The sequence below is a fragment of the Passer domesticus genome, chromosome 1, assembly GCF_036417665.1.
Source record: "Passer domesticus isolate bPasDom1 chromosome 1, bPasDom1.hap1, whole genome shotgun sequence".
Lineage (NCBI taxonomy): Eukaryota > Metazoa > Chordata > Aves > Passeriformes > Passeridae > Passer > Passer domesticus.
In genome coordinates this window covers 79,198,330-79,222,801 of record NC_087474.1, presented here as the reverse complement: position 1 = coordinate 79,222,801, position 24,472 = coordinate 79,198,330, and the positions used below count along the sequence as shown (strand labels likewise).

Below are 24,472 nucleotides of genomic sequence, written 5' to 3'. Positions count from 1 at the left end.
TGGGTGCTGCCACACTGGCATGCACTTCTGCCCTGCTCTTAATAGGGAATTACTGCGCTGACCTGTGGCAGTGCCTGTTGGGTTTGTGAATCTGAGTGACAGGCTTTCAAAGAAACCCTTTGCTGGGTTTTATATTTTCTGTGTGAGGCCCTTAGCTCGAGTTGGCATGTATCTAACATTTAAAGGAAAACAAAAAGGAGATGCCAGAAAAGCCAGTACCCTTTTACCCTTGGGCTGCACCCATTTTAACAGTTGTCATTTAAAAATGAAAATACATGGCTTTAAAAAAAAGCAAATTTTTTTTTCCCCCTCCCCTTCATTAAGTTTTCTGGCATTAGATTGTTTACCAGGAGTAAACAATCTAATGGAGGAGGAGTTCCTCAGCTCTTGGCTGTGGCTGAGGACACCAATGTGCTTCCTGGCTGTGGACTTCAGCTCAGTGGAGGGAGCCTCTGCTGAGCAGGGCTGTGATGTTTCAATAGAAAGGAGGATTAGGATTTGAAGCAAGGTAAGTTCTGAAGTGAGGAGAACCTGTTTGCTCAAAGTTAGTTTAGGTATTTCAAGGCAATGTATCACTGTTTAGTTAAGGCTTATGCAGGCCTTGGTGGGATGTGATGATTATCAAACTGTTTAAAAACAAATCCTAAAGGAGAAAAATTAAACTGCCTTTGTATTGCATGTCTACAGCAGGTATAATTTAACACTGTCAACTCAGTTCAAACAGACTGGGAATTTGGCTGCCTTTACAGTGTGGGCTGTTTTGCTATTTTGTCTTCTGTTGAAGTCCTAAGTAGTAATTTCTTATCTGAGTGGAACTATAGGTAATGGGAGGAGGGTAAACAGGAAAAAGACATAATTACATTGGTTTAAATTCACACCACAGGTCACACCAAAAGATGTCCTTGTGTAAACAAGACTTGTGTTTGTCCATACAGCTGGGTTCAGCTGTGGCCATTGCTGACATCCATTGTCAGCAACAGATCATTTTTGTAGTATAGCCAAGGCTTTAAAACAAAGACCATAATCAGTCTTGTTGCATAGCTCAGTGACAGAGGTGTCATTATACTGATGGACAAAGCAAAGGGGTTTTTCAGCCCTGTGTAGCAAAAAGCAACAAGAATATGGGTTGATATAAGTGTTTTTCTGTACTTTTGTTGCCAGCTGATAAAGATTTACAGTGAACCCATACTGTGTTTTCACAGGTCTTGGAATACTGTTACCTTTTAAAAAATAATAAATAAAGAAAAAAATAAAACCAAAACAGTTTGGCAAATCTCTTATTTGTAGTGTTACCTAGGATCTAGGCATCTGAGGTACTGCTGGCTTTTTGGAATAGTTGTTTTTATTTGTAGGTGTATTGTGGCACAAGTAACATGTATAAAAGTGAGTTTTCATATTAGGGAGACTCCTGTTTCTTTGGCATGTATGCAACTCTTAGGTGGAGAGGAACAGAAGGCATACTGCCCAAGGGAGGGAGAGCACTCTGCAACAGCATTTTTTATGGTGGTATTTGTAGAATAAATCTGCATTTTGTTGCTGCTGTCGGAAAATTAAAAGCACAATTACAGGTTTTTGGTGTTTACAGTGGAAAGACCTAGGGCTTTTTGTGATACATGTGCTACATTGTGTATCACTTCTTCAAAACTACAGTTACTTTGCCATATTCATCTGAAGACTGAAAAAAATGTAACAGTGTAGGCCTAGGATGCATAACTGAGGTTGCAAAAGAAACTGGAAAAAAATCTTCCCTTGGACTTTGTGGTTTGATGTGCAAAGTTCAGTGTGGCCTTATCCTATTACTACTCTTCTGGTATTACAGTGGGGGACATTGCAATGCAATGACAGACAGCAAAGTATTTAAAAATCATATCCAGGGAATGGAGAAAGTAGCATATTTCATATTATTTTTTTAATATTTTTTGATGATTAAATATCCCAACTGAAAAACAGACTTCAAAGAAGAGTGAGATGTTGCTTTGTGTTTGAGCTGCATGGGTGTCAAATGCTGCACGTCTTGCAGAGACAAGCATTGACTCTGCAGCTCCTGCTGTAGCTCCTGTCATTGAGAGCTTGTGATGTGCCATCTTCCGAGAGGGTCATTGCCCCAGCCATTTCCTCAGTGTTATTGGGGCTGGAAATGCAGCAGTGGTTTCATGTGACACAAGTGTGAGGGGTCTGTGCAGTTTGGGATATGATGAGAACACATTTGAGAGGGACTGGTTTGGGCCATGGTGTCTTCTGCCTGTGGAGTTTTGAATTGTGCTGCTTGTGGTTTTATTTTTAGATATTTACATGTAGGATATCAAACAGCTATACTTAAGAGTTTTCCACAAGAAAAACACCAAACAAACCATAACAAGCACTTAATGCAGGTTCCCTGTGTATCCAGAAAGCCTTTCCCTCTAGCAGTGCTACCACACCAACTCTCTTCACAATTTTTGGAGGTGCATGGATGTGTTGAACACAGCCCAGATAACTTGTAAGAATGTTTATTTACAGTGGAATTTTTTGATTTTGTTTTCTTCCAGTGGAAGCATGACTTTCTGCAGATAATGTCCTTTTCTCTAGATGCTTTTTATTCTTTGAGTGTGAAGGATATTCTACTCAGCATTTTCTCACATTTTATCAGCTTATCTCTGCGGTGATTCTTCACAGTGAGTCAAGGAAACCCAGTGCTTTGTTAAAGAACTGTATAATCTTTTAGAAAAAAAATCTTTGCTTTTAATAAACAATAGCAAACTCAAGCATGTGCAGTCTTACTATGTTCAAGAAGATTGTAGACAATTGCAAGGTTGATTGATTTCAGAACAACATGATTTCAGAATTTTGATATTCAACTTCAAAATAACTGGTGAAAACTTCTAGTCAATGAAAGAAAATATTAAAATTATGTTTTCCTTTGTTACTCTTTTTTTTTTAATCTTGTTGTTCTGTTCTGTAGGAATTTGTTATAGAAAAGTATTGAGCAATGGAAAGAAAAGTGTTATCCCTGCCTGTGAGAATAACTATGTGTGTTTATATGAGCCTTCCTTGTAACAATTTGTGAGTTAATTCTTAGAGTACTGTTTGATAACAGAAAGACTTTGATAAAATTACAGTTGATTCCAGAACTAAGACCTTTTAAAATAATGTTTTTATCTTTTACAGTTATCACTCTGGTAGAAGCATCATTCAATATTTGTCAATTGCATGAAAATATTAATTAAATGCTTTGTATAATAAAGTGTTCCCTTTAAAAAAAAGTTAAACAAAAAATAACCAGTACATACAACCTGTAAAAACAAAATTTACTTTTAACTAGATTTATTTCTCATGGTTTGACAGTTTTAAGAAAGGATTTGCATCCTTTTTTTGGGCAACAGTAGAATTTGTATATTTGATTTTGTTTGGCTGCATTATCATGATTCCCACTCAGAGTTACCATTTCTGGTTCTTGAGATATTTTTAGAGTAATGAGCCTTGCTAAGCACTGCTGGATTGCTTATTGCTGTTCATATCACATTCCAAACAAGTAGCTGGAGGAACAGCATATACAACTGTTACACCTAAAATTAAAAATTCCTTCTTTTAAATTTAACGAGTGTCAGCAGTGGGATCAGAACTGTACAGTACTGGACATAAACAGACTGAATACCCAGCATTCAGAGATGACTGCTCAGTATAGCCTATGCATAATTCTTGTCTCATACTACAAGGGGAAGAAAAATACACAGTACCAAAAGGACTGAACTAATTGAGTAACAAAACTTCACACATTTTCATGGATGTGGGAGGGCTGGATTATTAACGGTTGTGTTGGAGAAAAACACTGCAGTGTCTGTTCCCCTTGAAGCTTATGGCTGTGTGTTTGTAATAGCAACCACTTATCCTGAGGCCTGTGCACCTTGCGTTGGAGAGGGAAAAAATTTCTGTGGCCTTCTGAGCTACCTCCTCAATGCCTGATGCCTTTAGTTTCAGAGTACCTTGTGGCAGGAACTCGTTCTCTGCCCAGAAGGTTGAGAGGTGTGGCCTTCATCAGAGTTGAGAAGCTCTTATATCACTGGGCATTGGTGAGGAGTTGTTGGGTCGTCTTCTCTTTTTGCCCCTTAGATGTGGTGTTTGTACTTCCAGAATCCCAGCATAAAAGGCCAGTGAAACAGTAGTTGCTTTTGGTGTGAGCAGCTGAGAGAACACCATAACTATTGGAGCACTCTTGGTGTGGTCCCAGAAATCTAAAATGGTGGTGAAGTTGTTTACTTCTCTTCCTTTGGTCCAGCCATACCTGCTCCAAGAATGCCTCTCCTTCTTCCAGCATTTGGCTCCTCTTCCTTGCCCACCATCACTGCTGTCTTTCATTACTGTGTTGTGCTTTGCCATGTAGTGTTTCTGTCATATACTACTTTGTAAAAGAACATTTTTAGTGTACGACAGAAAATATAAGCATTCTACATTTCAGCCTTGGGTTTGTTTTTGATTCTGCTGGTGATATTTTATTTATTTCTAGTAAAGTTTAGTAAATAAGAAGATGCAGTTCACCAAGGTGTATCCTAGAGATATAGAAAGGGGAGTATTTCCATTACTTGAAGAAGTTGCCTATAGGTCTCTGTGGAATGATGCTAGCTATGTATATATATATATATATATCTATTGCTAGGTGATATGATTTTTTTAGCCTCTATAGGTTGTGTTTGTTTTGTCTTCCTCTTTCTGGAAAGCAGTGTTAAGCCTCCAAATCTCAGTTTTGGTTTTGTCATATTTTTTATCACTTTGGGACAGTCTTCTAATTCAGTGAGAAGAAATGCGTGCTTGGTGCTTTGCTGATGGGTTATTTTTTCTCTTCAGTAATGTGTAAATGGGATAACTCTTCTTCTGCCATTTAATACCCATCTTGGATGTATGAAACCAAGGCAGTGGGGATGACTCCTAACCCTTCACTTCCACTCACTTGGAGGAGGCAATGCCTACCCAAAGACTAAAAAACTAAACCAAAGCTCATGTCAAATTTTTCTTTTTTTTCCTGGTTGTAAAGTATTGCATAGCTTCATAAATGAAAATAGATTATTTTCATGTATTTATTTGACAAACCTTTTCTCTTTTCCCCCTCTGGACCTGGTCTAAGTGCTGAAGCCACGAAAGACATCATGACATAACTTGCAGCAATTATATAAACTGTGTTAGATCAGCTATATATGCCAACACTGGCTTCTGCTGTGCTTAAAAAACAATTTGTCTTGGGCTGGTGGGGGTGAAGGAAATTTTATCTTTTTTGTATTACTATATTAATGTATTGGTGTTGTACTTGACTTCCAGGTTGCATCACAACGCATCAGCTCAGTGGATCTTTCATGCTGCAGCTTGGAGCACCTGCCTGCCAACCTGTTTTATAGCCAAGACCTCACTCATCTCAATTTAAAGCAGAACTTCCTGAGGCTAAACCCCAGCCCATCCACAAGTAGAGCGCTTAGTGAATTACAAAGGTAAAGTAGTATCGTTCTACTACTCTTCCTCTGTCCTTGGAGCCATGATCTGCAGGAATTTTCCTAAAAATTACTACCTCCTCTTGTGGAACATTGGCCTGACTGTAATGCTTCAGAAATTGGTTAACTTTGTGTGTTAGAAACAGACTGGCTTTCATAAGAAACTTCCTGTTTTTCTTGTAAATAGAAGGATATTTTCAGCTCAAAATGCAATTTTCATAATGTGTTTTTATCTACCTGCTGAGGCCAGACTGTAGTTATTCAGCCTTTGACTTACGTGAGAGAATATGAGTTGGTGAACTGCCCACCAAAGGCAGCCATTCTAGGTAGGAACAGTACTGCATGTGACCAAGTGAAGAATTTTTCTGTTGGCCTCCCCAAGCAAAGGAAGCTCTGATTTCATAAATTTAGTCTGGTTCCTGTCTTCCTTCTACTCTGCTCAATCCTAATTCTTCTTTCTTAGTATCTGTGACCTTCCAGTTCTTTCCACTGCAGCTCATCCAAGAGCGTAACAAATGGGTAGACAGCAGCATGATTGGTGCTCTGAATGATTTAATGTATGTGTTCTGTGGAATCAGCAGCCTTTCTGTGTTCACAAAGATGAATGTTCCCATACTGAATATAAAGCTGTGATTTTAATTTCAGTGGTAAGTGAATTGCAAAGTACCTCAGGATTGTATTTGTGGATGGTGCTGTTCAAACAAAATGTTTTAAACCACATTTCTAAATCCCTTCCTCTTTGAAAAACAACCGAAAAGTACAAGATGGATTATGTGGGCTGTTGTATTTTTATATCATTCCAATTTCATTTTGGAAAAACAAAAAATCTGGCATAATGAAAGATGAATGAACCCAGCAAGTCTGCTTCACAAACAAAGCAGGCAGCTATTTCAAGACCTTATGAGCACAGTTTGGAGAGGAATTCTGACTGGACTGTGACTGTCAACATAGGTCTCCAGATAGCAAGTGGAATTTTAGCATAAGCTGGCAATAAACATGGACAAATAATCAGTGTCTCTTATTTTAATGGCTTCTTACAATTTTTAGTTTTTAAATATCAGAAAGTGTAAAGGAGATAACTTGATTCTGCTTTGTCCATGTACCTACAGTGAATTTCTGTTTGGAACAAATTTGGATTTGTCCATGTACCTGCAACTAATTCTGTTTGGGATTAGAAAACTTTGATAATTAATGTGATGGGCAATGTTCATTCTCTGTTTAATGTTCTCTTGGTATTGCAGTTGTAGGAACAGCTGAGTCTTGCTGATACTTAACAAACCGTTAAATTTTTTCTTGCTAACATGTGGCTGAATGTAAAAGAGTGAAAGAGTTCATATACAAAATATAACTCTCCTGTATTCTGAGATTCTTCTGAAGTAAGTAGAATCTGTAGAAGTGGCATATACGTGAGGTGGTGTAAAACTGATTGTCTCTCATTCTTCTGTGAGCTAGCCCTATTCTGTAAGCAAGTAATATTCTGCTCTCCTTCCTTTTTTTTTTTTTTTTTTTTTTTGAGCTTGGCAAAAAGGCACAAGGCAGATCTGGGAACTTGTGGAGAAAAAAAAATTAGGTTACACAGCACTTTTTTGGTGTATCTGAGTTGGTGCATCAGAAACTCCTGCCCTTGATGTTTCCCTTTGTCTGCTTGATGTCCTCCAGCCTTATCTTAACCTGGGACAGGTGGCATCATCTAGAGAGTGAGTAGCTGGAGGAAGCTGCTGGCACTGTTTCCATTGCTGTGCCAGTGGGAAGGGCTCTGTGAAGCAGTGGTAGTTCCTGCTGAAGCTTTGGAAAAGTGATGTTCCACTGGTTGTCTTTTGCCTCCGTACTGTAGCAAAAGCATGAGCCTGACCCTGGAGTGTTTTCGCAAGCCGTTCTTCTTCCTGCCCTAAGAAACACAGAACTGGCTTCTCCTTCGGGTGGGAAAACTTGAGTTGTACTTGTGTTCCCAAAAAGCTTTGAACCAGCTTGTAAATCTGCTTTTCTCTAGTGAGTAAAAGCACAAAGATCTAGAAAGAGGAGAGCACTGTACGTTTTGAAATTATTAGTGAAACCCAGTAACAAAGCATGTGTAAAGTGAAGCTCGTTGTTGCTCTGAACACACATTTGATTTTTTTCTTTTTTTAAACCAATTCCATAAAACCATTTTCAGATTTATAGGGGATGCACAAGGTAAAACTTCACTGAATAAACCAAAAGTCTTTTTTTGTTCACCATGTTCTTTGAAATCACAGGAAAGCGAGTACAGAATCTCTGCTGTTCTGAGTTGGTACTGTTGGCTTTTCTACAAAATTATCACTTGCTAAATTGATAAAATGGAGCTGCACATGAGGCACAGCACCACTGAATCAAGCCTACAGGTATTTAAGGCTCCAAAATAGCCATGTGTTTGGATGTTTTGAACAAAACACATTGGCATTTACATACCTACGCTTCCTGGTACGATTTTAAAGTAAAACCTGGTTAGCAAGGCAGTCTAGGAAAATTAGTCTTGCTATAAGCAGTTCTTCGTGCTGCAATTCTTCTTAACAAATCACTTTTGGTGGCAATTTAATGAATGCTGGATTTCAGAACAGGTGTATGAAAGACACTATAAAATACCAACTTTTCAGCCACCCACTGAGTAGACTTGCAAGCAGCTGGGTCATAGCAATGACGTGCTGACTAGTGAACTGTCATGGCAGTACAGTCAGTAATGTATTGGGGATAAAAGGAGTTTTTATTTTTCTTTACGCAGTTGCCTCTTTCAGTTGTTAAAATAATCATTTGTTTAATTTATGAATAAAACGTTTAGTCCTGATCAGTACATGGCATCTGAAGGTGTAAAGAGGTGTAGATGGTGTAGATGTACTTTTTTTTTCCCAGTAGCTGCACTTCTACTTGCTTTACTGTCCACTCAATCCCCTTTTGTTGCTGTAGATGCTCTGCAGCTGTGAACTTCTATAAGTGGACACCCTGAATATTGAAAGGTTAATACAGCAACCTCTATTTTTTTTCCTGCTTATCAGGGAATACATATTTTATGCTATATATACAAGTAAGCCATCTGAAAATTCATCTGTACTGAGGAAAAAAAAAAAAGGCAAATGATGCTATTGTTCTCCCTCACAGAATCTCATCTAAAACTATAGGAAAGAATGTTCCTTTTTTGTAGAAGAGAAGAGATTCTCCCGTTGAAGTGCTAAGAGTTCAGGCTTCCTAATTTTGTAGAGTACCTTTGCTCTGAGTTTGAGGCAAAAGCATAGACCATAGTCTTCGTTTACTGTTGTTCTGCTTCACTGGACTGAGAACACTTTATAAGTAGTTGTTTCAGTTGGTGTTGTTGGAAAAAGTGGTTGGCATCAAGAATATTATTTTCTTGTTAATGTTGAAAAGTAAGTTACCAGTATGTGGATTTTTAAGATAAGACTGTTGCAGATTTAAAAGAAAAATAAGAAAAAGAAAAGGGAGATGTAGTAAGACACAAAGTTGATTTAAAAATAAATAAAATTATGCTTGCCAGTTTTAGCTGAATAATGAATTATTATTCTGATTGTGGCTGTTAATTGTTAACAGTGATTATATAGATTTTTATCTTAAGATGAGTTAGTATAGTTTTTCTCCTAGAGCCCTTATAGAAATGCACTGCCTTCTATGGTGTCTAGGGTGAGAGTCTTTGGGGCTAGTGGCAGAAACTTGAAGATGCATCTCTAGGTGATGAGAAGACTAGAGCACTCTGAATTACTGATGCAAGTGTTTCTGAAATCCCCTGAAATTTTTATCTGAAAACTCAGGAGTTCAGGTAACCTCAAACTAAACCCTCCTTACAAATTTGTCGTGCAATAAGGAGGTAGTTTAAAATGTAATCTTTGTTCAGAGAACACTTGGAAGCAAGGGGGAACCAATATTGCCAACCTAACTGGTATTATCACAGGATGCAGGATTGCTGGAAGTCAGTGTGAGATGCAGCTTGATCTTAGCTTGTACCTAGAGATTGAGGAGCAGGGAGAAAGATCTCCAGCCTGCCACTTGGTTGGCTTCAAAGTGCCTTGACGTACTCCTTGCTTGTGATTATTGCTATTAGTGTACAAAACTGAAGTTAGTGGAGAAAGTTGGATGGTTTAATGAATATAATGAATTATACACAGGGGCACTGCCAGTAGATGCACTGGAAAAGATTTGAGCTTTCTCCTTCCCCTCTCCCTGCCCCTTGATTTTGGGGGGATGTATGTTAGGGTTTTGAGGTTTGGTTTTTTTGTTGTTTGTTTTCTTGTTGTTGTTTATGGGGCTTGGGGTTTGTTGTTTTTTGGGTTTTGGGGTTTTTTTTTGGGTGGTGGTGGTTTTTTTGGGTTAGTGGTTTGGGTTTTGGGTGGGTTTTTATTTATATTTGAATGAATCCTAGAATGTGGAGCATGCTAACTTGTTCCATGGTGTGTGAAGATGCGGGAGCTTCTTCTTGCAGCTGTTGGTGTTGGAGAGGAGGAATTCTTACTTCCATGCAGTTTCTTCTCTTTCACTTCAAGTCAAACACTGAAGTGCAGCTATCTAAGTAGCAGGGCAAGAGGAAAGGCTGGTGTGGTATTGACAGCCAGAGGTCTACTAATAACAAACCCCATTCAGTGCTTGCTGTATTTTAATGCTACGCTTATTTTCTCATCTCTCTAGCTTTGGAATTTAAAAAAAAAATTTGTAATGCTAAAAATGGCACTTGGAGTTTGTTGTTTACATAACTTCACTGCTTTTGTTTTATCCAGATTGTAAAGACATTGAACAAAGAGTTTGCTTTTTTTAGTGCATCTTTCCAAACCTTCATGACTGTGTTCTTCTTGTATCTTTGTGATCTCAAGAAAGTGCCCTTGTGAACACCCAGCAAAAATCAGTGACACTTTATTAAAGAATAATTAAATCATAAAATTGTCTGCAAATGACTTAAGTGAAGACAATTGCAAAATTGGTTTAATGCCTGAAACACATTGAATTTTTTTTAATTTTATTTTTTTAATTGGAACAGTTAACTTAATAGTGGTATGAGAAAAATAAATGGCAGTAAGAGATATATGCTTTTAAAATAGTGTTGTCTAAAAGTAGAAATTGCCCTTGGATTAATTGGATTCACTTTAGTGGACTGTAAGGCTAAGTACAGCAGTCTCTCTTTGAGGTAATGTTTCAACAAGTGAACCTATATATGGAATCCAGTTATTGTGTTTCATTCTCCAATTTATTTGTCTAGTTCTTTTGGATATGCCTTCCAAAGTAAGGGGTTTCTTTTCATGTAGTTAAACATGTTTCAGTTTGGAAGTCCACCCCTAGTTAATGCTTTTGTATTTCCATTATAAATTTCCGGTAGAGAGGATGTGAATATATTTTCACTACTTTTTCCTAAGAATTTTGTCCTTTCTCCCCATATGAAGCAGTGTGTGGTAGGTATGTGCAGAAACTGAGAACTGCATTGTGTAGTAGTATAGGTTCAAGTTATTTCCACTAACAAAACCATACACTTGGTTTTCATGTATTTATGGTACTCTTACCTACCATGTAATATAATAAAAGCTTTATTGTTGTTTGGAGGTAGTCTGAATTTGACTTAACGTCTGATTATTTGGTCATTTGAATTATATTACTAATTTAGGACTTTAGCAATGACACCTTTGTAAAGGGAATAATGCTATGACAGTATTTCTGGCACTAGGCTAGCAACTCCCTTAGGCAGTAAGGCCATGGAGGGTAATCCAACACAACTACAGAAAGACAGTAATTTGCACCTTTCATTTCCAAGGAGGAAATTGCCATGGCAGAATTTTAGAAATTCTCTTTGTGGTTAAGTGGCCAGAGTAGCAGGTATTCAAGAAGGTGGCAAGTTTTGGTTTGGTTCTAAAACTTGTCACAGCACTGCAAGGCAAACACCGTTGTTCTGCTCAAAAACAGTGCTGAAAATGAGGGACACTTATGTTGATGCTTGAAAAATAATATTGAGCTGTAACCACAGCATAGTCATGAGAGCCCAGGTTCTGGAAATAGATTTGGGAAAGTGATTGCTTTCCTTAGACTGAGTTCTTTATTAAGCCATGCCTTCCCTTACAGGTGTAGTAAAATACTGCTTTTTAATTGTTTTTGGTAAGGGTAGGGCAAGACCAGTTTTGTCAGATGAGCCTGTTATGGCTGGATTTCATTGATTTTGTATGGCCACCAGTTAGAATACACTATTCCCCTTGCCCCAAAAAGAGTGGAACACAAATGCTGTACTGGAAATTCCTGTGCTGTGTAATGGAAATACCTCTGCTGTTCACACCTGGTAGATCTGAATTTGAAATTAGCCTGTCAGTCAGTTCATTTCTCTGCTGTGATGCAAACTTTGTGTTGGTCCCTCTCCTTATTTTTCATATGTCAAACTAAAGCCCTTCCTGAAGTGGCAGCTTCAGGATTAAATAAGTGGGCAGGTTTTGGCTCAATTAGGGCAATTGGTGTTCAGTCATATTACATGTTTAAATCCAAGGGTTGACATGTCAACATTTTGCTCAAGCTTAAAGTAGGGCTATTTTTGTTCAGCAAAGTGAGTGTTTATGTTTTGGCCATTACAATAGAAAGCTTAGTAAGCTAACTGAGCATAGTGTATTGAGAGATGCTGTTCTTCATTCAGGTTGACTTTTACTAAGAGATAACAAAGTCTGGAACCGTGGAAGAAGGACGAAAAGCATATGTATGGACTTGATATGAGGTTATTACATTGTCATGCCTCAAACGAGCAATGTTGTGCCTTTTTTATTTCTAGCAATGTGGGCAGCATTGATGTGTGTGCCTGCTTCTGATAAGAGTAAAGATTTGGATGTGAGAAAACAGCAAAGATGTTGCTTTGTAAAATCTGTTGGAAGCCTGATGCTTTGCAAACTCAGCCGCAACAGAAACCTTGAGTCTGTAAAATACTTCTCTCCTGCCTTATTTATATTGATGTGATATACAAGTGATACTGGTGTGACTGACTATAAATCTGTCTAGATATAAGAACCACTATAAACAATTCCGCATTTTAAATGTGCAGTGTGGCAGTGCTCCATAACAGAAGTACACCCAGCATGTTTGTGATGTGGATAGTGTGAAGTGAGTAGCCAAAGATGAGAAGTAGACTTAGATCTTAACTTTGAGCAAATGCCTGCTAGTTTGGCTCAGTAATGTTCTGCACTTGACAGTGCTCCATGAGAAGAAATATTACTTAAGCATTTTCTAAATGAACATGCTTGCAACGGGGGAAGAAAATACCTCTTACAGCCAGATGTCTTAAATTAGTGTCTTAACTTTAACTAAGACTATGCTGTCTGTCTTTTAGCGTTTCTGTAAATGTGATTCAACAATGAACTTTCATTTGTGAATTTTTTGATGTATACTTCCACGTACATTTTGTATGAGCGTATCCAATGCTGGATGCAGCCTCACTTATGCACTACATAGACCTGTTAACCAGATCAGTTCGTGTCCTGAGTAGTTAGATTACTCAGCAAAGACCTTTGATAAGCACACATTACAGCATACATTAGAATAGTAGAGATGTAATCCAGATGTATTGTGTATGGGGAACTTCCCCCCCCCCTTCCTCCTTGACCTAGGGCAGTTACGCACAAGAATGTATGCAGAAAACCTTGAAGCTGAACATGACACTGGCGTTATTGTATTTCTTAGCTTCCTTTACCACCTGCTGCCCCAGTCCTCTTTCCTCTGTTAGTTTGATCTTCTGTAATTTTATCTCAAGGTTGTGTTTGGGATCTTCTAGTAGATTGTTTAGTGGACAAAAGCTCTGAGACAATCCTTTTGAGACTACAGAGTGACACAGGTAAAGGCTGTAGCCTTGCTGTCATTGTTAAATGAGTTAATTCTTTTTTCATGGTTGGCTTGAAAATTGGAAAGATTACATTTTGATGTTCCTCCAGCAACTGAGTTATTTTTACTTAATGCTCCTGTTTTCACTTTTTTTGTACTTGCCTAAATACTGGGAGAAAATATTCTAAAGGCTCAGAATCCAGTGCTTGGAGCACTCTTATTTGTATTTGCAGCTAACTTTGAGGATGATCTGGGACAGCTGTTCCACCGCAGAAGCACCCCAAATTTTAGGCAGTATATCTGTGCCCAAAATCTACAGTTATCTTCAAGCTAAATGCAGGATTGTGTGTCTCAGTTTTAGGTCAAGATTTTTAAGTCCTTTCTCTCAAAATATAGGAGTATGAAGGTATAGTGATTAAAATATGCATATTTATTTTTCTGGCTAGCAGCCCTTATTAACTTACCCTTGCCTTCTTTACACTTTCCTCCTTTTACAGTTCTTCCTTTAGAGATAGACTAGTCATTGTTTCTGCACAATATTTTTTCCCCTGCAGCACTAATTTGATTGCAAGATTTCCTTTAGTCTTCATCTAACTTTGTTCCAAACTCCCTCTGCCTCCAGCATGGCACAGGGTGTTCAAAATTTCTGATAACTCTGGCAATGATTTTTCTGGTTTTTTTTTTCTCCTGCCATCATTGCACCAAAATAGCACTACAGAGTACAGCATTCCCTTGCTTGCTGCAAGCCTGTGTAAATGCTATATGTGTTTACAGCCTGCCTTTGGGGCTCAGCAGCCCTCACTGAAGTACCATATTAAGATACTGCTTACGTTTTCAGTTGAATTTTAGTCAATGACATGAGTTTGATTTAGGCAATACTGAAGGTGTGTGCCAGTTGATTGCAGTAGCTGCCAGGGATTTTTCAGTCTTGTTATTAAAATTCTTCAACCTTTTGATGCTTGATGCATTTGCTCTCCATGTTTCCTGGCTGGAGGAGGACAAAGTTCTCTGAGGTAGGAATGGGCTGATGCAGAGGCTATGGATACACTGGCACATGCTGCTGGAGATTACTTTTATGTGGAACAGCAGCACTCATGGGTGCAGTTTTGCTTCCATCGCCAAGTTATATAAAAGTCTGCTCACACAAATAAAGGACTTGATCCTTAATGAAGGGAAAATTAAGTGCAGATAAAATGTCCTGGTATAAGCTGTGCCAGAAAAGAAACTTCCTCCCATCTCTCGGAATCTGACACAGATCTTTTCATTCATCCTTTTACTTGGCTTTAGGCACACCTCCCAGTGGTTGTCAGGCAACCATAATAATGTTGCAGAACATGCAGGCTGGCTAATTGGATTGTCCCCTCCTTGGGTTTTTTGTTTAAATGCTTTTGGTAATTTTTAGTAAGGCAAACACATGCAAGTTGCTTTTTTTTGGCTGATGTCATAAACCAAGGGGCTTTTAAGAGTTCTGTGACATGTCAAGGACAAAAGTTTGCCTCTGTCACTACAGAAGCTGTGCTAAGTTTTGTTTTAGTTCAGCTCATTTCCCACTTGTATTCCAGACAGTCTATTCTAATGAGAATTTTTGTTTGGAAGGCAAACGTGAATGGTTCTGAGCACACAGGTCAGCAGCACCACAAAAAATTGGTGTTCAAATAGTCTGAGAATTTCCTGCACCTTTGATAGTAAAACTAAGGATAGTTTTACTAGCAAAAAATGGGCTGAGGAAAAAAGCAATGCTTTAATACAGGGTGAGATGCCACAGAAATGAAATATATAAGGATGGTAAGGGATTTGTTCTGTTACACTCATTGGAAAATGCATTTAATGTGTTGTTCAGGAGGGTCTGTTTCTCTTTGTCAACTTAACATGAGTGAACTCTTAAAAGTAGTGTTGAATTTGAGTGTCTGGTAGTTTTCCTGGTTGTTCTGAGCATATAAACTAAAAATGCATGTGATTTGTATTTACATAATCAAACTCGCCTTATATTAATCATTGTGAGACGACTTAGTGTGGATTACTTATTTATTTCCTTTATTTTTTCTTATCTCATTTTAGATTCACCAAATTGAAGAGCCTTAACCTTTCGAATAATAATTTAGGAGACTTCCCACTGGCAGTCTGCAGTATCCCAACCCTGACTGAACTCAACGTGTCCTGCAATGCCCTCAGAAGCATTCCAGCAGTTGTAGGCGAAATGCACAAGCAAGTACTTTCTTAAAACTTTCACATACACAGCCTGGCAATAACAAAGGCAACAAGCAGTTTCATGACTCTGCATACTCCTGCTATGAGAAATAGTTTAAACTTACTGGGTTCTGTCAAAGCAGACTGGCTTGTAGATCCATATGGAAGCAATTGTGGATGGAACGAAATCATACTTTGTGCCTCAGAGCTCTTCCAGCATTTGACACAAGGGTCACCTTCATGGTGAAGAAAATATTTTAACCCTTTTTGCTTATGTTCTTCAGCTGTCATACAAATTGTAGTTCTGGAGATAGAACTAACAGCCTACACTTCATGGCTGCCAAAGCTTTTAATTATTTGGTGGATATCTTCTGTAGCACACGTTACAGCATTATTCATTAACATTTTTCTTTCTGCTGCCCTTTTGTATATTGTATGTCACTGTAACTGCAGCAGATTTGTGTTTGTAGAAAGGAAATGTGAATTTAACAGGTCACTCATTTTCTTCACTCTCCCTTCCCCTCTTCTGATAGCTTGCAGACATTTTTGCTGGATGGCAACTTTCTCCAGTCCCTTCCTGATGAATTGGAGCATATTCATCAACTCAGCTATGTGAGTCTGTCCTTCAATGAGTTCACTGACATTCCTGGAGTGCTGGAGAAGCTGACTGCCATGGATAAGCTCTGTATGTCAGGAAACTGCATGGAAACCCTGAACCTACAGGTGTTAAAAAGGATGCCTCATATTAAGCATGTGGATCTTAGGTAGGTATTCAGAAAAGGGGAACAATAAGTGAACCTAAATTATTTGTGTTGAAATGGCTTCTCCTTGGCTGTCAGAATTGCCTCTGGGTATAAATCTCTTGTGTTTGTCCACTGAACCATGTTTCTGGTGGTGTTATGTAACTCCCAGCACTTGCTGTGACTTAGCACTCTTCTTTGAGGAAGTTGGAGCCTTTAGGGGGATCAATAGGTAGAAAAATGAGTTTCAGGGGAAATGGATGTTTGCACCAAAGGATCAAAGAAAACAGCCTGGGACGCTTGTGATTCCTGTAGTTTGTGTTGCTGCGGTGTTAATGCAATAGACATGATAGTCTGGCCCAAAAAGCTTCTATCTGAAATGTTACAGATTTGTGAGGTGAAGAAAAGGGCATTGAAAGTGAAAGGGCAAAAACAGATATTTTAGTATTTCTTGGTGTATTAAAAGGCCTTGTCCACCATGAGTAATGTTATTTTATTGATACCCTCAGAGGAGTCCAAAGAGATTCTTATTACAAATGGCTCTGGTATGAGCTGGTTCTCTATTGTTGTGGTCTTTGGGGAAGACAAATTCTGCAATCAGCTGGTCAAGGCTCAATTCAGGTCCTGGACCATGAGTCCCATATAACTGTGGCTTTTGGAACCACAGAATTAAGCTAAAGTAAGATAAAACTTATTTTACTGTCATGTAGCTGTCAGACTTTGCAGTCTAGGAAGGGCTAGCATAAGTTTAGCTAAAATAGGTAGGTAAATTCTGAAGTGTTTCTGGTAGGGTTAAAATATGTCTATGTTAACAGCATATGTTAACAGCAAATAAATTGGCCTCAGAGAAGGGATCTTGTGGCTGACCTGGCCATGAGTTCCAGTGGTGCAGTTGCAGCCCTCTCATCATCTGCTGCATCCTTTCTGCACCTAGCAGTGAACAGTGGTTCTTTGTGGCACTAACCTAAATAGGAAATATTGTACTTGCTGTACAATGAAGTGCTTTGCTTCAGTGAAATCACAAAGAAGCACTACTTGCAAATTGAAAATGTAAAAGGTAAGGTGGTGTTGGAGGGGACATATTATCCTTATTCTTTTACTTGGAAGATGTAGCTACTCTAAAAACACAACTGTTACACAGAGGACAATGCTTATAAAGCAGGAGCAGCAGGAGAACTGCAGGTATCTGTCATCTACTGTAGAGAGGGCTCAGCTGACTTAGTGGGCCAGCAGAAGTTACTGTACTGGTTTTAGTGTTCTGCCCAGAGCTGGGAATTTGAAACTGATCTCTTTGGAGTGCTCTGCAGTCTTAAACTTTATGGGGTTATAGATAATCTCATTCAGTTATAACTTCTGGGAAGTTACTGAGTATTAACAAATATCAATGCACTGTAGTGAAGATGTGTAAAACCTGTCCTCTTTATCTGTCAGACTCAATAGTCTTTGTTTTCTTTCAACACCCGTTTTCAGGTCTCTGAATTTGCTTGCTGTGAAACATGGAGAGGCAAGAAGCAAATACATGGGAATTTATAAATCTCAGTTTGGCCTTTCAGTAAAGCAAGGGTCTCCAATACATGCTGGTTAGTTGTATGTGCTGGATTTTTCCGGCAGATGATAGGCCAGCAAGAGCTGTAGAGGTTTTGTTCTTTTTCAAACTATTGGGCACAAATAACAGCCAGATGATCTTTTATTTTTATAGGAACAGTAATATTTAGCTTGCAGAGCTTTTCATCAGTACTTTTCAAAGTAGTTTAGAAAGGAGCTTGGTGGTGTCATCATTGCTTTGTCATGATGGATAAAGCTACAGAGCATAGCTATCCCACTTTTCAAAGAATTAAAACCGTAACATAACAAAGAGGAAAATATTAAAAATCAATCTTGATCAGAACCTGAAAGCATGCTAGTTTAATCCAGTGCAGCTGATTGATTGTAGAGCGAGCAATGGTTTGTCAGCAGGAGCCTGCCTTATAACTACACCTAATCTCCTTTTTTTGTCTGCAAGATTGAATTCAATTAGGAGATTGGAGGCCGATGAAATAGATTTTCTGCATCATGTGACCCAACTGGATCTGCGAGACAACAAACTTGGGGAGCTGGATGCAACAGTTTTTAACAACGTGGAAGTGTTACACTGTGAGCGGAATCAGCTGGTGACCCTCAAAATCAGTGGCTATTTTCTCAAAGCTCTGTATGCTTCCTGCAATGGTGAGTGTATTTGCAGGGCAGCTGTGGTATTGTCATTGTACCTGGTTCTCTGTGAGATGCTTGTGGAGTGCAGTGCATGTAATCAGGAGGTTCTTGACACAGTCCTAGATAAAAGGGTTTCGCGTGTGCTGAGCTTTGGAAGTGACTTCCAATTAATAACACAATTTGGAGTTATAAGAACTGTGAAAATCTTAGAAATTATTCTCTGTGTCAGTAGGGAGGGTTCTTGAATTTGTTACTTGTTTTGGTTGCATTGATGTGTTGCTGTACTAAAACCAGTAAGGAATTTACTGCTTTTCCCTGCACTGAGAAAGTTTGAACAAGTGCCTATTTGGGAGACAAACCAACACTATAAATTTTTGCTCCTCCCTCTAGCTGCTTAGCCTGTCCAGAAAGCTATGAAATTCATAATGGTAACTTCATTTGTTCGTATTTGGTAATAAAAATAATGCAGCCTTCTTCAGTTGCATAACTGTGTCTCTGTGTTTCATGAACAGGATCTGTTTGATCTGTCTCTGGAAACTGCTATTACTAAAATACTCAGTTTGCACCACGTTTTTTATCATTTAGAGTAGTTCAGTGTGGAATAAAGAAAATGCAAAGTAGGAGAACTGTGCATTTGATGAGCAGTCTGAACTGCCTTTAAAAGGCTGTCATCTTAGCAATATCTAAGCCTGTGCCTTCATTAAGTATTCATGCCAGGATCTTTGTAGCTGAGAAAAGTTAACATAATCTGAGCATGTGCTGTTCAATGTGGGCTGAGAATCCAAGTCAACCCATGTCTTGCAACCAACTGCCTGTTTGGTCTTGCTATTCCTCCTGGCTTGTCCTCTCATTACCCTCGGCCACCTTGTTTTCATCTCATTTTCCAAAGAAACTGCTTGTTACAGTTGCACTTTAGTTGATTTTTCTGTAAGCTCAATAAATGTCTGTTTGGGTTTTTTTAAACTTAACACTAAGCACTAGCTACCTGAAACCTCAGGATATGAGCTATGTTTTGATTGCTTCAATAATAACATTACTAGCTGTAGTTGTGTTATGAAAGGTCTGTAAGGCTGCCTGCAACTGGGAGCTCCACAGGCATGCCAAGGCTTATGTAATGTGTTGACAAATACTCTGGATCTTGCCATAACCTAAAGGACTCTGGTATTCTGTAACTGGCTGTTCCAGAGTGGGGAGGTTCCCTTCCCATGCTTGTATCTCAAGTGACCAGTGAGAAAAACATAGAGCAGTTTTGTGACTTACTCTTCTGGGCAGAGGGCGGTGGAGGTGAAATTATAGCTCTTGTGACAAAAATGGAAGAAATGAGAATTTGCCATGAAACTTTTAAAATCCTCCACTTTCTCATCCCCTGATCAGTTATGCAGTGTCAGTCATAGCAAGCACAATGCAACATAGTAAATGTACTAAAACATAATAAAGAAACAGAGCTCACAAGGGGTTCACAAAGGTCCATATCTTCAGAAATTTTTTAGGTTACTGATGTGATCTGAAATCTCTGGGTTAGCTCTTAAAATAGTTCTTCTGGAACAGTCATTTAAGTGCAAATCTTTATCACCACTTTTCTTGTTATATGTATTTTTTTCCCCTAGAACTTGTTCACCTTGATGTGTATCCAGTTCCTAATTGCCTGACTTACATGGATATTTCTAGGTAAGAGTATTTTTTTTTCTTAGACCTGTGAAATATAAATCAAAGAGACTTCTGGAACAATGACATTCACTGTCATCTCGCTGAGTGGGAATGGGGCTAGGAACTGGACCTTGGAATAAGAAAAGACTAATTTTCAGAGTTAGAGAATGCTTTTTTCCTGCTAGTCAGTTCTTTCTCATTTCCTTTTTATAAGTTTACTTTTTTTTATTACTGCGCAAATAATTTTTTTTTTTATAGTTAAAGAGTTTCCATGATTTAAAGATTTCCTGTCTTACAGAGTTAGAACATGATGATTCAAACACACACCAATTTGAGACTTGTTCAGAAGTTACTTTCTGGATATGTCTGCACCGTAAGCCCAGCGTAGGTGATGGTTTGATAGTTTACTCATCAGCTTGGCAGCTCCTGCAGCTCCTCGTAGTTCTCTGCAGCCCTGGCTGCTGCAGGGATGTCTACAGTTGCCATTTGAATGCATACATAAATTTCACCTTAATGAGGGAGGTGGGGTAAGGGAAGAAATGGAAAAGGGGGTGTTTTAGTTTGTTTTATAGTTCCAGGAATGAATCAGGAAAACATTTATACATGTGCCTAATGGCTGTCTTATTTAAAAAATTACTCATCTGCATTTAAAGTGTTAATCTCATCCATTGAAAAACCTGTGTAAAGCACTCACGCTGTTGAGGGTGATGATAACAATTAGAGAGCTGCCTGGGCTAGTGGCCATCAACTTGGAAGTTTGATCTGCCCTGAGTTACTCACATTGTCCTAAATGTAACACACTGGTGTGACTAAGTAAGGGATTTGTTGAAGTGTGATCTTGGAAAAGCTGTGTCTTCCATTTATTTTGTAATTATATTGGTGCAGAATGCATGATTTTGATCACAAAACCCTTTTTGTGCTTCATTGCAGTGATGGCATTGTAACTAAATGGGTAGGGTGTCCTTAGCTCTCTTGGAATTTGGGAAATATATTTGAGATCAGAAAGGAAGCTATCTGAGAAGAGGGGTTGGGTTGCCACTGCGTATTTTGATTTAGGACTATTGCAGGAATAAACTAAAGGATATGGGTACATGATTGATTTATATTCATGGTTCATAAGCATCCTGTTCCTGAACTTCAGGTCTTCAAGTGCCTGACTATTATCTGATGCCCAGTTTGCATCTGTGTATTCTGACTCAAGTGGTCATTATGTGAATTGTGTGCATTTGCTCACAATCTCCTCCATGTATCTTGTGATGCTAATTTTTGTCTTTAAGGCAGGATGCAGGAGTGCCCCATAGGGCCTATTTGCATGTTTTTGGTGCAGTATTTGGAAAACCTTGCCTCCAGGACGTTAGTTTCCAGAAAGGTTCGTTTCTGTGAAGATAAGTGCAAGAAAAGCAAAACAGTTGGCTTAAAAGATATGCACAAAAAATTTTTTGCTCTGTTCAGTGAGATAGCAAAAGAATAGTAGAATAGATATCAGTATATTTGAGAGATTGAATAGATATTTTAACTGTGTAAGGTGTGAATATCTTCTGAGGAGCACCTCAGAAATTTTCTTCTCCATGGAGATATTTCAGCTTTGGTACCCTGATACTCTTAATATCACCCTGGTAATTTGGAAGCAATTTTTTCCCCATTTTCTTAGTGACTGCACATATAGGGAGATGACACTGCTGTTAGCTTTCTTGCCCCCTTAACTCAGGATCTGACTGCACTGGGTAATGCCCTTGCAGAAGGACGGATGATGAAATCTCACAGGCAACATGCTATGTACCAGATTTGTTTCCTGCAGGTATCTGTATCTCTCTTGAGGCTGTGTTCTTAATAGCCTTTACATCTCAATTATAATTTAGTTAGACTTCTTTGTGTTCTTTATTCATAGAAATCACCTGGAAAACCTGCCTGAGTGGGTGTGTGACAGTAGGAAACTGGAAGTGTTGGATGTTGGCCACAATCAGATACGTGAGCTGCCTGCCCGGTAAGTCTTGCAGACCAGCTCCACAATAGGGAGCAGGATAAACAATTGAAAAATAATTGCTGACTCAGTGTTTAGCTTGTTCCAATGACTGTCAGGGCTGTTTTATCTTTTGTTTGATTTTATTTTTACCTTGTGGGGTGTCGTCATGCCTTGAGCTTCCACCTAGCCTTTCTTCTTTTATTTTCATGCAGGGAAAGTAGTGCCTTTGAACTTTGAAGCTGTTCATGTGGCTGTTCAGGCAGGAAAGCACTTAATTTTTAATACTGAATATTAAATATTTACAACCATAACTTTACATGACAGTTTAGAAATCCAGGACTTGTAATTTAGTTTCAGTGATGCTTGGAGCCTCCAGTTCATAGCTCTGTTTGAGTGAAAAAGGGTTTAAAGAAGGGAAAGCCTCATCAAGCAAATAAACTCGTGCAAGAGCAATTGCCTTCACTACCAAGATGATCTCTTTTCCAGAAATCTAAACTTAAAATTGATAAATATAAATGATAGAAAAGAAGTCAAGAGGAAGCAAAATAGGAGTTGAGTTGGAATAATAAATCTTGCTATTATTTATTCTGGAGAGAGCTGTCTGTTCCAGGTGAGTTATACTGCTTAGCTGGTGATGTTGGGCATTTTTAAATTCCTGCCTTCACTGGAAAAGAGCTGTCATTTTAGGTTGTTCTGAACACTTCGAAAGAGATGTTGTGCAAGATGATGATGTATCATAAGCTACTAAATCACAGAATAAGCTGAGTTGGAAGGGACTCACAAGGACCGTCAAGTACAAATATTTTCCTTAAGGAGATGTACAGCACAGAAAAGCACCAGAAACCAAGAATGGCAGTTTTTTCTGGGTCAGGTGGATGTGTAAGATGGTGTAAACTTGTCCATTTTAGCATCAGAAATGGGAGAAGAATAGATTTCAAAAATGTGGGCAGAGGAGGATGTGAGGAGATTTACCAAGCAAACTAGCAGGCTGATGTGCAGACCATCAATCCCTCTGTTTGTTCATGCTCACACACAAAAAAAATGAAGCTGTGTCAGCTCAGAAGGTGGGGGTGCAAAAGTTCATTTTTCTTTCATTTGCACTTCATAACAGCCAGGACTTTCAAGGCATACCGGATATCTCCTGGAGATTAATGATTAGCTGAAATTAGGTACAGTCAACATCCCACTTGTCTCTCCTGCCATCTTATCATTAACCCCAGGAAATAGCTTATCTTTGAAAGTTCTTCTTTGTAGTATATGTCTAGATAGCTTAGCTCCTAATAAGTCAGCTCAGTTTTAGGTCCTGTTCCATTCAAAAGGCAGGCTTTGAATATCTGTTAAACTTTAGGGAAAATTTGGGTCTGGACTCAAATGCCAGTACCTTAACATGCTTAAGTATGAAGTAAATGTAAGTGAAAACTGAATGAATGTGTTCAGGTGTTCTGCTCTTTACCACTTCTTCCACGTAGAATAGCATTCTGAAAACCTGTGAAGTGAATCAGCAGGGCTCTCCTAAGAGGCTTAAACACAAATGTTCAAGCCTTGAGTGACCAGCATATTCCTGGTGGGGTAAATATTGCATCTGATGTAAACAAACTACACTTGATGCTGTGTGTTTGCCTCTTGAAACAGAAAAATAGTCCTTGAAGACAAAGAGTTGAAGCAGTTGAGATAGAGGTTTCTGTACTAGCATTTGTCTCAATTAAGGGAAAAGGGAAAATGTCCCCTGGACTGTAATGCAACTGTTTTAGCTTTAAAAGTACTGAAAAATAACAGCATAGGGTACTTGGTCTTAGCTATGCAGGACAAATTCATAAAAATCATACTGCCAAAGAGAAAGGAGATGCTTCAATTAGGAGTTGCCAAAATGATCTTGTTGCCATCAGTTAATAAATGTTTGTATGTGTTGTTGTTCCTTCTTGTGTGTTTTTTAAAAAAGATCTATCTGTGTTCAGCATTATGTTCTCTTGAAGAGTTGCTGAGTAAAGGGGGTGGTGGAATGCTTACACCAAACGTGTTTTCTGAGAAGATGCTGATGATGAATGATGTGCTTGTCCTTAGAATTTATTGATTTCACAAAAACTTCCAGTGGGAATTGAGCAAGTGGGAAAGCTGCCCATATGGAAGAGCAGTCCCAGCATCCTGGTTCCCCACCCAGCTTGAGTACTAGGCATCCCAGGCTCATCAGGAGCTTGTTTAGTTAAATGCTCTTCAACCTCTTTTCAGCCACCCCGGGTACTTCAGTGCTTGTGTGACTTAAAAAATAAGAGAAAGCAAATTAAAAAAAAAACAAAAAAGAAAAAAAAAAAACCAAAAAAAACCAAAGCAAAATCCCCCAAAGATTTACTAAGTTCTTCTGAATGATGGAGGGAGAAAATCTCTGAGGATTTTGACACAATTTCAGCTTTTAAAAAAAATTTTTAAATGGTGCTGCCGCCAATCATCCCCAAAAAAAAACTCAAAGGGAATTTTTTTTTTTTGCTGTGAACCAGTTCTGCTTT

At 38.6% G+C, this 24,472-nt stretch overlaps 1 protein-coding gene across 1 annotated transcript in view; it reads left to right on the top strand.

Annotated features, from left to right (window-relative positions):
• The window catches only part of PHLPP1 (PH domain and leucine rich repeat protein phosphatase 1), a 135,397-nt gene that overhangs the window by 84,523 nt on the left and 26,402 nt on the right, over window positions 1–24,472 (top strand). The window contains exons 4-9 of the mRNA XM_064426813.1: window positions 5,290–5,456; window positions 15,303–15,449; window positions 15,965–16,195; window positions 18,174–18,376; window positions 19,969–20,029; window positions 21,897–21,992. Coding sequence (XP_064282883.1) covers window positions 5,290–5,456; window positions 15,303–15,449; window positions 15,965–16,195; window positions 18,174–18,376; window positions 19,969–20,029; window positions 21,897–21,992 — 905 coding nt within the window. The remainder of the gene's footprint in view (window positions 1–5,289; window positions 5,457–15,302; window positions 15,450–15,964; window positions 16,196–18,173; window positions 18,377–19,968; window positions 20,030–21,896; window positions 21,993–24,472) is intronic.